This window comes from Gadus morhua, chromosome 14 (genome assembly GCF_902167405.1).
Source record: "Gadus morhua chromosome 14, gadMor3.0, whole genome shotgun sequence".
Classification (NCBI taxonomy): Eukaryota; Metazoa; Chordata; class Actinopteri; order Gadiformes; family Gadidae; genus Gadus; species Gadus morhua.
Window position 1 is genome coordinate 20760282 of NC_044061.1, and position 15463 is coordinate 20775744.

Consider the following 15463-nt stretch of genomic DNA (forward strand, 5'->3'; position numbering starts at 1 on the left):
CGGGAACGAGGATGAGGCGAATCGCAGCTCGTCAACTTGGGTCAAAGGCTGACTGTTCTTGCGACGGGAACAGGCTGCCGACAGATAATGACCTACTCTTTATGCACAAAGTCCACCCGTTTATCTATCACGTCTAATTTGAACGGACAACATGTGCGACAAAAAGATACTTTGTATCGGCTTAGTTTGTCTGGACATTATCAATGTTGTGGAGAAATATCCGGAAGAGGATACTGACAGCAGGTTTGGAGAGCGTCTAATGAAGTAGTTTCGGTTAAAACACACCAATGCCTTATGTTGATCGCCAGTCCTCTGAATGCGAACACTGTGATGATGCGTGTTTTGGGTTCAAAGGGCATGCGTGCTTTCTAATTAAACTGCTAAACATTGGCGCAGCATGCAGGACATGTTGTTTGCCTCACTAAACCGATTGCCTTCTAAAGAGAACGTTCTTTGCATTATTTTATAACTGCTATAATCGTTTGTAGTTTTGGTTCTAATGTTGTTTATGCTACTGTTGTGATATCGTGCATTCATTCAGCGCATGCGTTGTAGGTGTCAATCCCAGCGCTGGCAGCGCGGAGGGAACGCCTCCAATTCGTGCACGGTATTGTCTCTTCTGGGCGCGCCGTGCGCATTCATGGGGTCCCTAGCCCCAGGGCCCGTGGCAGAGTGAGTACGATATAGCTTGACATTTAGTTGTGGTTGTCAAAGCGTGTCGCCATCTTCTGCGCCATCTTAAAATTGTCAAATGGCCATGTATAAATCTATGTTTTAGTCCTACATCTTCATTGAAATATATAACTGCTGCACCATGTAGCCCCTATACATTTGTTGATAATAATAATGGACGATATTTTTACACTTACCACTCATTTAACATTTCCCATTAAGAGCATTGTTTTGGACAATTTCTAAGTGTTTAAAGCAATATGGGAATTTGATGGGGTTATGATGTTATCAATAATAAATTGTTTTCAGACTCAATATCCGTCTCCTTTACATACGTTAAATGTTTTCACTATTACACTAACATTATTTTAAAGCTCATGTTTTTATACATTTTGCTCTTACATTGCAAATAAGAAGACTCCCAGACTTCTGCTTCTTCTTTTGATCCATGATTTCTAACTGTCAGTCTCTTCTTCTGACCCTAGCCTTGTGTGTGCGTGTGCGTGTGCGTGTCTTGGTCTGACCCTGGTCCTCTGCCTGTCTGTCTTTCTGTCTGTCTCTTCTCCTGGCCCGGTGGTCCTACAATCTGTCTCTGATGTAATTGCGCCCGTAGCTTTGTTCTTGATGACTTCCAGAAGTACAGCATCGACGTCTCTCTCTTGTCAGAGCACGCGCAGTGCTCCTTCCCAGCCTCCGTGGTCATCAGCAATGTGACATCGGGCAGCCGCACCATCCTACACATGAACAGGTCTGTGGGATCCATCGTGGTTCCAATAATGTATTTTCCTTTGAGCGTCTACAGGTCAGATTGCAGGGGAGCATGTTTGTCTTCACAGGTTTGGATCCTCTCCTCAAAAGTCATTGTACTTTTGAGTTGGACACCGATCACCTGCTTTATTTTGGTTTTCCTTTTTTCTCGCACTTCCTCCTCGTTTCGGGTCAGTGTTGCAATAAGTTCTTTGGCCTCTTGGGGGAGCCACATTCTCACTTACAGCCCGTTTCTACTTTAAGGTACCCCCAGTGATTCGGTAGTAGGCCTATCTTTCAAGTCCTTCCTCTCAAGTCCTTCCTCTGTCCTCATATATCAATCAGAAGCAGGTTAAGTTGCTGTTAACACCAACTACATCCACCTCTGTGTCTTAACAATAGGTTGTTGGGTTTCAATAGATATCTCTGAGAGCACCCTTCTCTTTTGCTCTCTCTCTCTCTGTCTCTATTCCTCTGTCTATCTCTTTACCTGGTGTCTGTCAGTTACATTGTGAGTGACTTCAGCAAGCGTGGGGTGGATATCTCTGGCGTTGCTTGGCAGCAGCAGGGGGAAACCCCGTGCGCGTGCTGCGTGGTGTGCCCGGGTAGCGGCTCGCGCACCGTGGTGCTCTCGGACACGTAAGAGCGGAACCTTTTAACGCAGCTCCGAACCTGGATCAGATAATATTTCGCAAACCTATAATGGATCACTGACTAGTGTGTTAAAAGCGTGGGTTTGTTCTGATGGTGTAGCCACGTCAGAGTCATTCATTCACTTCAGAGGCATTATGGGAGATAGGCTCCCCTATTGCTGAGTTCACTTTAATATTTGAATCCCAACAAAAATGTTATTTAATCCAGGTCTGGAAAGGGTCCAACTAAGATCGCGGATAATTTGGATTTGATTTCACATCGGGGGGACTAATGTAGACCAGGTGGCCCACTGCAGAGAACTGGCCGACAGGAGGAGACAGAGAGTCACTGTTATACTAACAGGTATGACATGAAGAAGGTAATGGCGTTCAGTTTTGCCCAAGGCCCCTTCAGCAAGCCAATGTAGCATCGCTTAGGAATCACTTCATCAAATGAATGGTTAAGGAGTAGATCTATGTAAATGAACAAGAATGTAGAGCGATACATCAAGATAGTTACGTAAAGGAATAGCTTGGGGCTATGTGTACAGTTAATACGAGATGATGATTTTAAAGGGTGTATTTAACTCCCACTGCTCTTTTTGAGTTGACTGTGGTCCTCACGTTTGTTGTGTGCTGTTCTTGGTTGAATGTAGCGACTGTAGTCCCTCACTGACTGAAACCAAGACTTGCAGATTAATGCAGATTCATGCAGTTACCCCCAAGGCATCATTGCTAATAAAGTAACATAATAAAGTAGTAGGCTCAAAGCCTTCATCTATTCAACATCAGCCTCTCTGCAGTGGTGCGTGATTATACATTAAATTGGACGGTATTAATTTTTTTAATATATCAATATCTGCATGCCTAATTTCAATTTCAACATCAAAACAATTCATTCATTCAATTCATTAGTTAATTTATACTTAATTGGTGTACATTTGATTTTGAATAAAGTTTTTTCTGTGTCAGTCCATCTAGACATTGTTTTCTATAGAAAATATAGTACTAGCAAATGAGGGATTTTTAACATCTAGATGTATTTTCTATACAATCTTTCTGGGGATTTCTAAGGAAACTCTTGGTGATAGTATGGTATATCATTAGATTGGTACCAAGAATCAAGCACTGCAGTATCCCCATAAATGTAAAAACTATATATTTATTGAAATGCATAATATTTCTTGCATAGGAGTTTTGAGATTTGAGTTAGACTTTTCTTTGTTATGGTTTTATTTGCTCTTGCTCTCTTTAAATATATTTAGTATCACATTGCTTTAATCTTTTTAAAATCCAGTTATTTTATTCCCTAATGAATCAATTTGTATCATCATGCATGTTGGTATGTTTATTGTTCTAATATTTCAAAATTAACTTTTTAATAAAAATTCTGATTTATTTGAGTAACCTCAGGCATTATGACTGTGAATACAGTACACAGAGTGTGCAAAATACATGAACGTCTATTAATTTCCTTTCTTAACTAAACAATTTAGTTCTCATGAAATCCCTTTTATAAGCCTTTTAAAAATCTGGGGAGGAGGGGAATGGCTAAAGTGGAGACAAAACTAAAAAGGATGTTTAGGATAACATCAAAGATAAAGCGATGTTCCAAATATTTAGTGCACTCTGTCTTTAATATTACTCTGGCATACTTTTTCCTTCTTTCTGACATTTCTTCCGATGTCTTCTTTGCTATCACTACGACAGACTCATCTCACCCTCTCTCTCTCTCTCTCTCTCTCTCTCTCTCTCTCTCTCTCTCTCTCTCTCTCTCTCTCTCTCTCTCTCTCTCTCTCTCTCTCTCTCTCTCTCTCTCTCTCTCTCTCTCTCTCAGGAATCTCCCTGATGCAACGGCAGGGGACTTCTCCAAGGTGGACCTCAGCCAGTACAAGTGGATTCACTGGGAGGTGAGGGCCCTTCAGCAGCGCAACCATCACTGGACTATGGTGTATGTTATCAATAGATGTCAATCTATAATGTTGTTGTTGTTGTTGTTGTTGTACATTGTTACCTGTAGGGTCGGAATGCAGGGGAGCAGGTGAAAATGATCCAACAGGTGGCGCTCTATAACAGCCTGTTGCCAGAGCAACAGAAAATCACAGTGTCCGTGGAGATCGAGAAGACCAGAGAGCCTCTGTACCAGCTGTTCTGCCAGGGGGACGTGGTAGGCCCTATTGTGTTTGTGCAGACGTGTTTGTGTGTGTATGTGGGTTGTGTTGCTCGATCCCCAGCTCTTCCTAGTGTTGATCTGTCCCTGAGCAAGACACTTAACCCTAACTGCTCCTGACGAGCTGGCTGACGCCTTGCATGGTTGACTCTGCCGTCGGTGTGTCAATGTGTGTATTAACTTGTGAAATTAAATCCTGACAATTATATCCCTACAATCAAGATACCTCCAAGACTTGGTTCATCAGCTTACTTTTAGATGTCAATGTCACCATTATGTCAATGTCAAAAAGTAACCCTTAATTAACCCTTAATTATTTGAATCCAAATCCAGGGAAACCAGATAAAAATAAATAAAAATCATCTGAGCATTTCATTTATTGAAAGCTATCGGGACTGCAGATTGAAATGAGCTTTTAGCTATAATCTGGGTCCAGCCATCTTTTTGCTCCACATAATTAATGAACCTTGTGCATGGTCCCTTTTTCAAATAAACCAATAAAATGTGTGTGCGTGTGTGTGTGTGTGTGTTTGTGTATTGGTACTATTGCATAGGCTGATCCCAGCCATGTCTGATAAGCGGGTGTCGCCCCCAGGTGTTTGTCAGTAAGGACGTTGCCATGCACTTTGGCTTCAGCTCTGCCCAGACCGCACTCCGGGGCCTCTACAGCAGAGTGAAGGAAGGGTGAGGAATGGGTACTTTTTACATTAGGTATTCAGAAAGCCTTGCGTCCTCAGGGGTAACCTATGTTTGAGGACTTTCTATGGTTAAGGGAGGATTCAAGAGGCTTTAAACAGGCTTTCATCTTTTTAGCAACAACAACACTTGCAAGGAACATCATCTAAACGTTCAGCAGTACTTACAGTGTGACGGGTTAGGGATAATGAAGATCTATTACAATCAAAACAATGTGTGGGACTTTGTGTGTGTGTGAGTGTGTGTGTGATGTTCTGTATGTCTGTGTGCGTCTGTCTGTGTGCGAGGGTGTGCGTGTACAAGAAGTATTGAATTATTCTTCAAAGACTGGTCAGGGGATACAAATCGCTTTCTAATGAGAAACAGAAAAGTGCAACTAATTCCCCCCTCGGACCCGCTGCATTCCAGGGCTGTCCTGATCTGCGCCTGGGCAGAGAAAGGTGCAGATGCCATGGGTCCTGACCGAGTAGTCGTCCACTCGGATGCCTTTCCCCCCAAGGCCCTGGTGGACACACTGGGAGCAGGAGATACATTCAACGCGGCCGTTATCTTCACTCTGTCTAACGGTGAGCAGTAGGATGTTAAAGGGGACATATTATACCTCCAGGTGTGAGTGTGATTAGCCGTTACCAGCCATTTTGAAAATCTGCCTCTTCGGACATCACAAGTGGATGTGTCCACCTAGATATGTGCTGGATAGATCAGTCTATCAGCCTACACAGTGTTGTAGCAAACTTTACTCATCGATCCGTCAAACATCTAGGTGGACACGCCCACCTATGATGTCAGAAGAGCCAGATTTTCAAAACGGTTTGTAACGGCTAATCACACCTAAGCCTGGTGGTATAATATGTCACCTTTAAAGGACACTATATGACGGCCTTCCCTACCTACACCTGGTGGCCTAGAGGTTTCAGGAGTTTGAGGGGTTGACTGGTTCACGCTTGTTGGCTGCTTGCTGCGTGGCTGTTTAAAGTGATGGATAACAGAAATCCATAATTGACTTCTTATTATGTTATGAAGGGTTATCAAGTTACGATTCAGAATCAGAAAAATGATGTTCCATAGAATCCCTTGCAATCTCGGGTAATTTCAGAGTCTCGATTTCCTTCTTTTCTTCTATCCCTTCAAGCTGATATAATGGGTGCTGTCTATATTCCCTCCTGGCTGAGCGGGTGGCCCATTACTGTACACTCAGGTGGCCAAGCCAGGCCACTCACTTTAGGGAGAAAAGCTTTCTGCTCCGATACTCTTATACTAGAGAATCAGTTTCAAACACGATACAATGGAGATTGAGGAAAACATCTGGAGATGTAGTAGGAAACGCAAGGCGAATCATGATAGATCAGAATGCAATCAATCTTCGTTTTAGTTTTCATTTTAGGTTTGCTTTCCCCTGGCCTGACCTTTTGACCTGGGGTGTGAGATTAGTATTTATTGGTATCTCTTTATTCTAAAAATCTATAATTTTTGAAGATCATACTAGATTGAAGAACACAACATTGAAGATAATGAAAGTTGCAAACACAGCACCTTGTCAAACTTCTACTCTTCTGCTCCCCTTCACCCCGTCTCTTGTTCTGAAGGTGGCAGCCTACAAGAGGCCTTGACCTTTGGTTGTCAAGTGGCCGGCAGCAAGTGTGGTGTCCATGGTTACGACGGCATCGTGGTGAGGCACCATGACAAGTGAGAAGAGGAGGGAAACCGCAATGAGAACCACGAAAAGAGCAGATGAAGAAGATGCACAGGGCTGCCTGTAAAACCTTTGGCAGTGGAAAGTTACACACGATCTTCAACGGAATGTAATTCAGAAACTAAGCGAATGGTTTGAATGCTGTTCTGAGGAAATGTTATGCTAATGACGAATTGAGGCCTCAATGTTTTGCAGATGGAGACCTGACAATATGACAGGGACCTCAGGCATGAAATTAAAAAATATTTTCAAAGCTAAGTGGTTTGAAAGAGAATGACTACTACCATCAAATCAATCTGACATGCTCATACTGGCCCGGTTAGACTTCACAGGATCAGGCAATAAAATGAAATCCTTAAAAGACATGCCTTAACAATACAACATCTTCTCTTGGGCAATATAAAGGATGATCAAATCTTCAAGAGCATGGAAACTCTCTGCTCATTTTTCTTCGCCCACAGTCATTATCTTGATTTAAATGTTGTGCGATTTTGTTTAGTGATGTTCTCTTTCAGAAGTAATTGAGACTGTACAAGCTGGTATTTTGTTAGGCTGGAGATCCCAGTTCCGCCCAGTCTACAGTGAAGGTTTGGCTTTTATTGAGTGCTAATAACAAGCTGGTTAACATTTGGTATGTCTGATTTACTGTAATGCCACTTTTCCATACGATCAAGCCAATCATTTCTGCAATGAAATCACCTTCATTTTAATAATGGAAAACACATGATTAGGACATAAAACAATGAGTCGCACCAACTGGGATACGAGTTTGAAACAAAAAAGCTTTTGGAAAATCCACTTGAATCAGCCCATCAGACTAATTATTTGTGTGATGCGGTGAGTGTATTAGGTACTTGAATTCTATCAGACTGTCATGAGATTTACTGAATAAATAAGCTCATTATACTGAGAGGCCTTCTTGACTACAGAGCGAGAGCGCGTGCGTGTGTGCGTGCGTGCGAGAAAGCGAGAGTTTAAAGTGCAGTGTTATTACAGTGGAGCAACCTCCGGTGGCTATGTCCTTTCTCTAACAGATGTGCTAATAACACACCCACCAGCAGTGTCAAAATTATGGATGTGCGGTACCTTGGCTGTGTGTGCAAGTGACGTGAGAGCGAGGGGAAGCTGAAGTATATCCAACTTAATGATACACCCACCACAGGGTAACTAAAGTTGTGTGTGTGTGTGTGTGTGTGTGTGTGTGTGTGTGTGTGTGTGTGTGTGTTTGTTTGAAGATAAAAGATAAACAGGATATCTGTTCACATCCCCCAGCCGGTTACACACACATATACACACACACACACACACACACACACACACACACACACACACACACACACACACACACACACACACTCACACACTATCTGCTGGTATTGCTTACATGCCCTCACCCTTACAAACTCCCACACGGTACAATATACACACACCAACCTCCACACACAGGAAAAACAATTTACACATACACACACACACACACGCACACCTTCACACTCACACACACACACGCACACACACACATTATACACACAAGAAAAGTCCACGCTTTGATAAACTAAATACCGCACTTGTATACACAGAGTACTAGGAATAGAGACACAAACACACCACTAGAGTGAGCTGGAATGTATGCTGAGTTATCTGGTTGGCCATCAGACAGCGCAGCAGTTGTGCCTTGGAACACCAGTCAGGGATCATTCTCCGGGTTCAAATCCCACTTTGATCTCGCGGTTCCAGATCTCTTGAATGTTCTAGAATGTATGCATACCGAACTCATTTTGAAATACTTGTACTCTGGCCAATGTAGAGTTACGAATGGAAAACGCCACACGCTAGAGACCCGTCTGCACTACCTCCAGTGTTAACACTCAGGGGAGAAAGCACTGGTTCCACCAAGCCCTGTTGGTACTGCGGTCATGCCAGCCGACTCATCGAGATCGGCGGTCAAGCCAGCCGACCCAGTTTTTTGCCGTACCTGTATATACTAGCCATTACAGTAATAGCGTCTCAGAACTAGTTTAAAGGCCCACTATGCAACTTTTTTAGCCAAAATTACATTAAGTATGCAGGTTGAGAGTTATGCTGATGGTTCTGCATCCATTTCTGGGTCGATTGGTGGGTGTGTCATTTACCCACGTCGCCTCTCCAGTGAAAAAGCGCATATGCAACTTGATCTGTTCGGACCGACACAATCCGGATGTGACGCAGCGGAAGTATCCTCGAAAATGTAGTCAGATTGTAGTTTCGAAAATGCTTTACGGCACAGACACACACCCAAACATGGCACCGGCTAGATATAAACAGCCAGTTGCGAGGCAATTGTTGCATTCATCATGGATCAATCGACTAATGGTACGGCCACACCAACCGCGTTGCCTAACCTGACGCTTGATCATTGTGTGTCACAAAAATGGTTCAACGCGCCTGTGGCTGCGCTAGAGTCCGAGGTAGGAAACCCAAACGCCGCCGTGTTTGGGTGCATGATAGAGTTTAGATCGGGTTAGATTAAATAATCTCGGATATAAATAACGATCTCATCTCATCTCATCGTCATCCGTTTATCCGGGGTCGGGTCGCGGGGGGAGCAGCTCAAGCAGGGGGCTCCAGACTTCCCTTTCCCGGGCCACATTGACCAGCTCTGACGGGGGGATCCCGGGGCGTTCCCAGGCCAGTGTTGAGATATAATCTCTCCACCTAGTCCTGGGTCTTCCCCGAGGTCTCCTCCCCAATGGACGTGCCTGAAACACCTCCAAAGGGAGGCGCCCAGTGGGCATCCTTGCCAGATGCCCGAACCACCTCAGCTGACTCCTTTCTAAGTAAAGGAGCAGCGGCTCTAATCCGAGTTCCTCACGGATGACTGAGCTTCTCACCCTATCCCGCGACGCCAGCCACCCTTCTGAGAAAACTCATCTCGGCCGCTTTTACCCGCGATCTCGTCCTTTCGGTCATCAACCAACACGCATGACCATAGGTGAGGATAGGAACGAAGATCGACCGGTAGATCGAGAGCTTTGCCTTGCGGCTCAGCTCTTTTCGTAACAACGGTGCGGTAAAGCGAACGCAATACCGCCCCCGCTGCTCTGATTCTCAGGCCAATCTCACGCTCCATAGTACCCTCACTCGCGAACAAGACCCCGAGGTACTTGAACTCCTTCACTTGGGCTAAGGACTCATAAATAACGATAATCGGGTTAAATAACTTCACATGGTGTGTCTGGTGTGTTTCCAGCATTCGTAGTGTTGATCAGGAGAGAAATAGTCCGCCAAGACGTTGAGGTTGCTTAGCAACCAGAGACTCTGTCCATGCAAGTGAACGGAGCGTTCACTCTTCGTCATAACTATCAAACCGAACATCCTTCACATTCACCGAGCGAACATTATGAAAGTAAAATGCACATTTCTCGCTAAAAATGTTTCCATAAACGCATTTAATGGCGTAACTATGTTACTATTTCCACCCAGAATAAAGAAAGATGTCGGCCGTATGCTTCTGTGCAAGGGTCACTACAGTAACGAATTGCTTTACGGCACAGACCCCCAAACACGGAACCGGCTCGATATAAACGCAAGTAACTAAGGGATTGTTATATTCATCATAGATCAGCCGACTAAAAAGAGACAGAGAAACCCAATGTCGGAGGAACAGAAGAAGAGAAAAGGGAGACTGACCGACAGAGAGGCCAGACACGAGTAAACGTTGGGCAATCTTTTCAGGAATAGCGTGAACTGAAAGAAAAAGAAGACTGCAAATCAGACGCCGACTCGGCCGTGTTGCTTTTGAAATTGAAAGTACCCTTGGGTGAACTTTGTCTTCGTGGTATTCTTGATTCTGATAGTCTCTGTACAAATGTGTTTGCTCAACCATTTAGTTGTGAGCCCTGTAAAAATTGTTTTCTCGACCGTTTTGTTGTGAGCTCTGTATGTTTCTAGCTTGCTTGCAACCATATAAACACCTTTGTTTCCATGGGTGTTTTGCTGTTCGTCTGTCCCCCAGATACAGACTGAATCCCCGAATCCAGGTTCTTGTTTATTTCGATTATTATGTTGGCCAAACCTCTTACACTGATTGTTCTGTTCAACCTAAGATAAAACAATTATAACCTAGGGTATAAATTCTCCCGGTGAACTATAAAAAAGGATGGATTTATGTTTATTGCAATGCAAATACACCCTTTTAAAAATGTATAACCTTGCCTACACTTTATGAACATCTACTTCGGACATGGCTCCACGCATTCGCCGGCTTCTTTGAAAACAAATGCACATGGCTCGCGTAGAAGTGCATGGGGAAGGGACGTCAACGAGTTGTTACGACAGTGTTGTGAAATATCTACTACGAAGCTGTAGGGGGCGCTGTGTAGAGTAATGTGCGTGCCAAAACCAAGAAAACAGCGAAGATATTCCCGAAGTTGCATAGTGGGCCTTTAAAGTAAAAGCATTCGTCGGGTAAATACAAAAAGACAGTCAATAAAAGCAAATACTATCAAAGGAAGTGTACGGCCGTTGTGGTATTTACTTTCAAAATGAAAGCCCACCAAACATTCCAATCTGAGACATATTACATATGATTTTGGATTCAATTTAAAAGACAATGCCCTGTTATTTCAGGCTCATTTCACTTCATGGTTATAGTTCACGACCCCATAGGGTCACCCAAGAAGTTTCAGAACATTCTGATGTGGAGTTTCAAAATAAAAACAAACCAAAATCTCCAATATGAGACATATTACATATGATTTTGGATTCAATTTAAAAGAAAATGCCCTGTTATTTCAGGCGCATTTCTCTTCAGGGTTATAGTTCAAGACCCCATGGGGTCACGCAATAAGTTTCAGAACATTCTGATGTGGAGTTTCAAAATAAAAGCCAACCAAAGTTTCCAATATAAGACATATTACAGATGATTTTGGATTCAATTTAAAGAATATCCCCTGTTATTTCAGGCTCATATCACTTCATGGTTATAGTTCACGACCCCATAGGGTCACTCAAGAACTTTCAGAACATTCTGATGTGGAGTTTCAAAATAAAAGCCCACCAAAAATTCCAATATGAGACATATTACATATGATTTTGGATTCAATTTAAAAGAAAATGCCCTGTTATTTCAGGCTCATTTCAATTCAGGGTTATAGTTCACAACCCCATGGGGTCACGCAAAAGGTTTCAGAACATTCTGATGTGGAGTTTCAAAATAAAAGCCAACAGAAAGGTCCAATATGAGACATATTACGTATGATTTTGGATTCAATTTAAAAGAAAATGCCCTGTTATTTCAGGCTCATTTCACTTCATGGTTATAGGTCAAGACCCCATGGGGTCACTCAATAAGTTTCAGAACATTCTGATGTGGAGTTTCAAAATAAAAGCCAACCAAAGTTTCCAATATGAGACATATTACATATGAATTTGGATTCAATTTAAAAGAAAATGCCCTGTTATTTCAGGCTCATTTCACTTCATGGTTATAGTTCACGACCCCATAGGGTCACGCAAAAGGTTTCAGAACATTCTGATGTGGAGTTTCAAAGTAAAAACAAACCAAAATCTCCAATATGAGACATATTACATATGATTTTGGATTCAATTTAAAAGAAAATGCCCTGTTATTTCAGGCTCATTTCTCTTCAGGGTTATAGTTCAAGACCCCATGGGGTCACGCAATAAGTTTCAGAACATTCTGATGTGGAGTTTCAAAATAAAAGCCAACCAAAGTTTCCAATATGAGACATATTACAGATGATTTTGGATTCAATTTAAAGAATATCCCCTGTTATTTCAGGCTCATTTCACTTCATGGTTATAGTTCACGACCCCATAGGGTCACTCAAGAACTTTCAGAACATTCTGATGTGGAGTTTCAAAATAAAAGCCCACCAAAAATTCCAATATGAGACATATTACATATGATTTTGGATTCAATTTAAAAGAAAATGCCCTGTTATTTCAGGCTCATTTCAATTCAGGGTTATAGTTCACAACCCCATGGGGTCACGCAAAAGGTTTCAGAACATTCTGATGTGGAGTTTCAAAATAAAAGCCAACAGAAATGTCCAATATGAGACATATTACGTATGATTTTGGATTCAATTTAAAAGAAAATGCCCTGTTATTTCAGGCTCATTTCACTTCATGGTTATAGGTCAAGACCCCATGGGGTCACTCAATAAGTTTCAGAACATTCTGATGTGGAGTTTCAAAATAAAAGCCAACCAAAGTTTCCAATATGAGACATATTACATATGAATTTGGATTCAATTTAAAAGAAAATGCCCTGTTATTTCAGGCTCATTTCACTTCATGGTTATAGTTCACGACCCCATAGGGTCACGCAAAAGGTTTCAGAACATTCTGATGTGGAGTTTCAAAATAAAAGCCAACAGAAATTTCCAATATGAGACATATTACGTATGATTTTGGATTCAATTTAAAATAAAATGCCCTGTTATTTCAGGCTCATTTCACTTCATGGTTATAGGTCACGACCCCATAGGGTCACCCAAGAAGTTTCAGAACATTCTGATGTGGAGTTTCAAAATAAAAGCCAACCAAAGTTTCCAATATGAGACATATTACATATGAATTTGGATTCAATTTAAAAGACAATGCCCTGTTATTTCAGGCTCATTTCACTTCATGGTTATAGTTCACGACCCCATAGGGTCACCCAAGAACTTTCAGAACATTCTGATGTGGAGTTTCAAAATAAAAGCCAACAGAAATTTCCAATATGAGACATATTACGTATGATTTTGGATTCAATTTAAAATAAAATGCCCTGTTATTTCAGGCTCATTTCACTTCATGGTTATAGGTCACGACCCCATAGGGTCACCCAAGAAGTTTCAGAACATTCTGATGTGGAGTTTCAAAATAAAAGCCAACCAAAGTTTCCAATATGAGACATATTACATATGAATTTGGATTCAATTTAAAAGACAATGCCCTGTTATTTCAGGCTCATTTCACTTCATGGTTATAGTTCACGACCCCATAGGGTCACCCAAGAACTTTCAGAACATTCTGATGTGGAGTTTCAAAATAAAAGCCCACCAAAAATTCCAATATGAGACATATTACATATGATTTTGGATTCAATTTAAAAGAAAATGCCCTGTTATTTCAGGCTCATTTCAATTCAGGGTTATAGTTCACAACCCCATGGGGTCACGCAAAAGGTTTCAGAACATTCTGATGTGGAGTTTCAAAATAAAAGCCAACAGAAATGTCCAATATGAGACATATTACGTATGATTTTGGATTCAATTTAAAAGAAAATGCCCTGTTATTTCAGGCTCATTTCACTTCATGGTTATAGTTCACGACCCCATAGGGTCACCCAAGAACTTTCAGAACATTCTGATGTGGAGTTTCAAAATAAAAGCCAACAGAAATTTCCAATATGAGACATATTACGTATGATTTTGGATTCAATTTAAAATAAAATGCCCTGTTATTTCAGGCTCATTTCACTTCATGGTTATAGGTCACGACCCCATAGGGTCACCCAAGAAGTTTCAGAACATTCTGATGTGGAGTTTCAAAATAAAAGCCAACCAAAGTTTCCAATATGAGACATATTACATATGAATTTGGATTCAATTTAAAAGACAATGCCCTGTTATTTCAGGCTCATTTCACTTCATGGTTATAGTTCACGACCCCATAGGGTCACCCAAGAACTTTCAGAACATTCTGATGTGGAGTTTCAAAATAAAAGCCCACCAAAAATTCCAATATGAGACATATTACATATGATTTTGGATTCAATTTAAAAGAAAATGCCCTGTTATTTCAGGCTCATTTCAATTCAGGGTTATAGTTCACAACCCCATGGGGTCACGCAAAAGGTTTCAGAACATTCTGATGTGGAGTTTCAAAATAAAAGCCAACAGAAATGTCCAATATGAGACATATTACGTATGATTTTGGATTCAATTTAAAAGAAAATGCCCTGTTATTTCAGGCTCATTTCACTTCATGGTTATAGGTCAAGACCCCATGGGGTCACTCAATAAGTTTCAGAACATTCTGATGTGGAGTTTCAAAATAAAAGCCAACCAAAGTTTCCAATATGAGACATATTACATATGAATTTGGATTCAATTTAAAAGAAAATGCCCTGTTATTTCAGGCTCATTTCACTTCATGGTTATAGTTCACGACCCCATAGGGTCACCCAAGAACTTTCAGAACATTCTGATGTGGAGTTTCAAAATAAAAGCCAACCAAAGTTTCCAATATGAGACATATTACATATGAATTTGGATTCAATTTAAAAGAAAATGCCCTGTTATTTCAGGCTCATTTCACTTCAGGATCATAGGTCACGACCCCATAGGGTCACTTAAGAAGTTTCAGAACATTCCGATGTGGAGTTTCAAAATAAAAGCCAACCAAAATGTCCAATATGAGACATATTACATATGATTTTGGATTCAATTTAAAAGAAAATGCCCTGTTATTTCAGCCTCATTTCTCTTCAGGGTTATATTTCAAGACCCCATGGGGTCACGCAATAAGTTTCAGAACATTCTGATGTGGAGTTTCAAAATAAAAGCCAACCAAAGTTTCCAATATGAGACATATTACATATGATTTTGGATTCAATTTAAAAGAAAATGCCCTGTTATTTCAGGCTCATTTCACTTCCGGGTTATACATCACGACCCCATGGGGTCAGGCAAAAGGTTTCAGAACATTCTGATGTGGAGTTTCAAAATAAAAGCCAACCAAAGTTTCCAATATGAGACATATTACATATGAATTTGGATTGAATTAAAAAAAAAATGCCCTGTTATTTCAGGCTCATTTCACTTCAGGATCATAGGCCAAGACCCCATGGGGTCAGGC

At 41.4% G+C, this 15463-nt stretch overlaps 1 protein-coding gene across 4 annotated transcripts; it reads left to right on the forward strand.

Moving 5' to 3' along the window:
* Positions 1-19: 19 nt before the first annotated feature.
* khk (ketohexokinase) lies at positions 20-7520 on the forward strand. Of its 4 annotated transcripts, XM_030377319.1 has the most exons (9): positions 20-243; positions 556-672; positions 1286-1420; positions 1924-2058; positions 3889-3961; positions 4072-4218; positions 4817-4905; positions 5326-5483; positions 6504-7520. In XM_030377319.1, exons 1-9 carry the CDS (start codon positions 152-154, stop codon positions 6605-6607), a joined length of 1050 nt encoding a protein of 349 aa, XP_030233179.1. In that variant the 5' UTR covers positions 20-151; the 3' UTR covers positions 6608-7520. The 4 variants fall into 4 exon arrangements, with proteins under 4 accessions (XP_030233179.1, XP_030233181.1, XP_030233180.1 ...); XM_030377321.1 differs by lacking the exon at positions 1924-2058; XM_030377320.1 differs by lacking the exon at positions 1286-1420 and having other exon boundaries at positions 24-243.
* The last annotated feature ends 7943 nt before the right edge of the window (positions 7521-15463 follow it).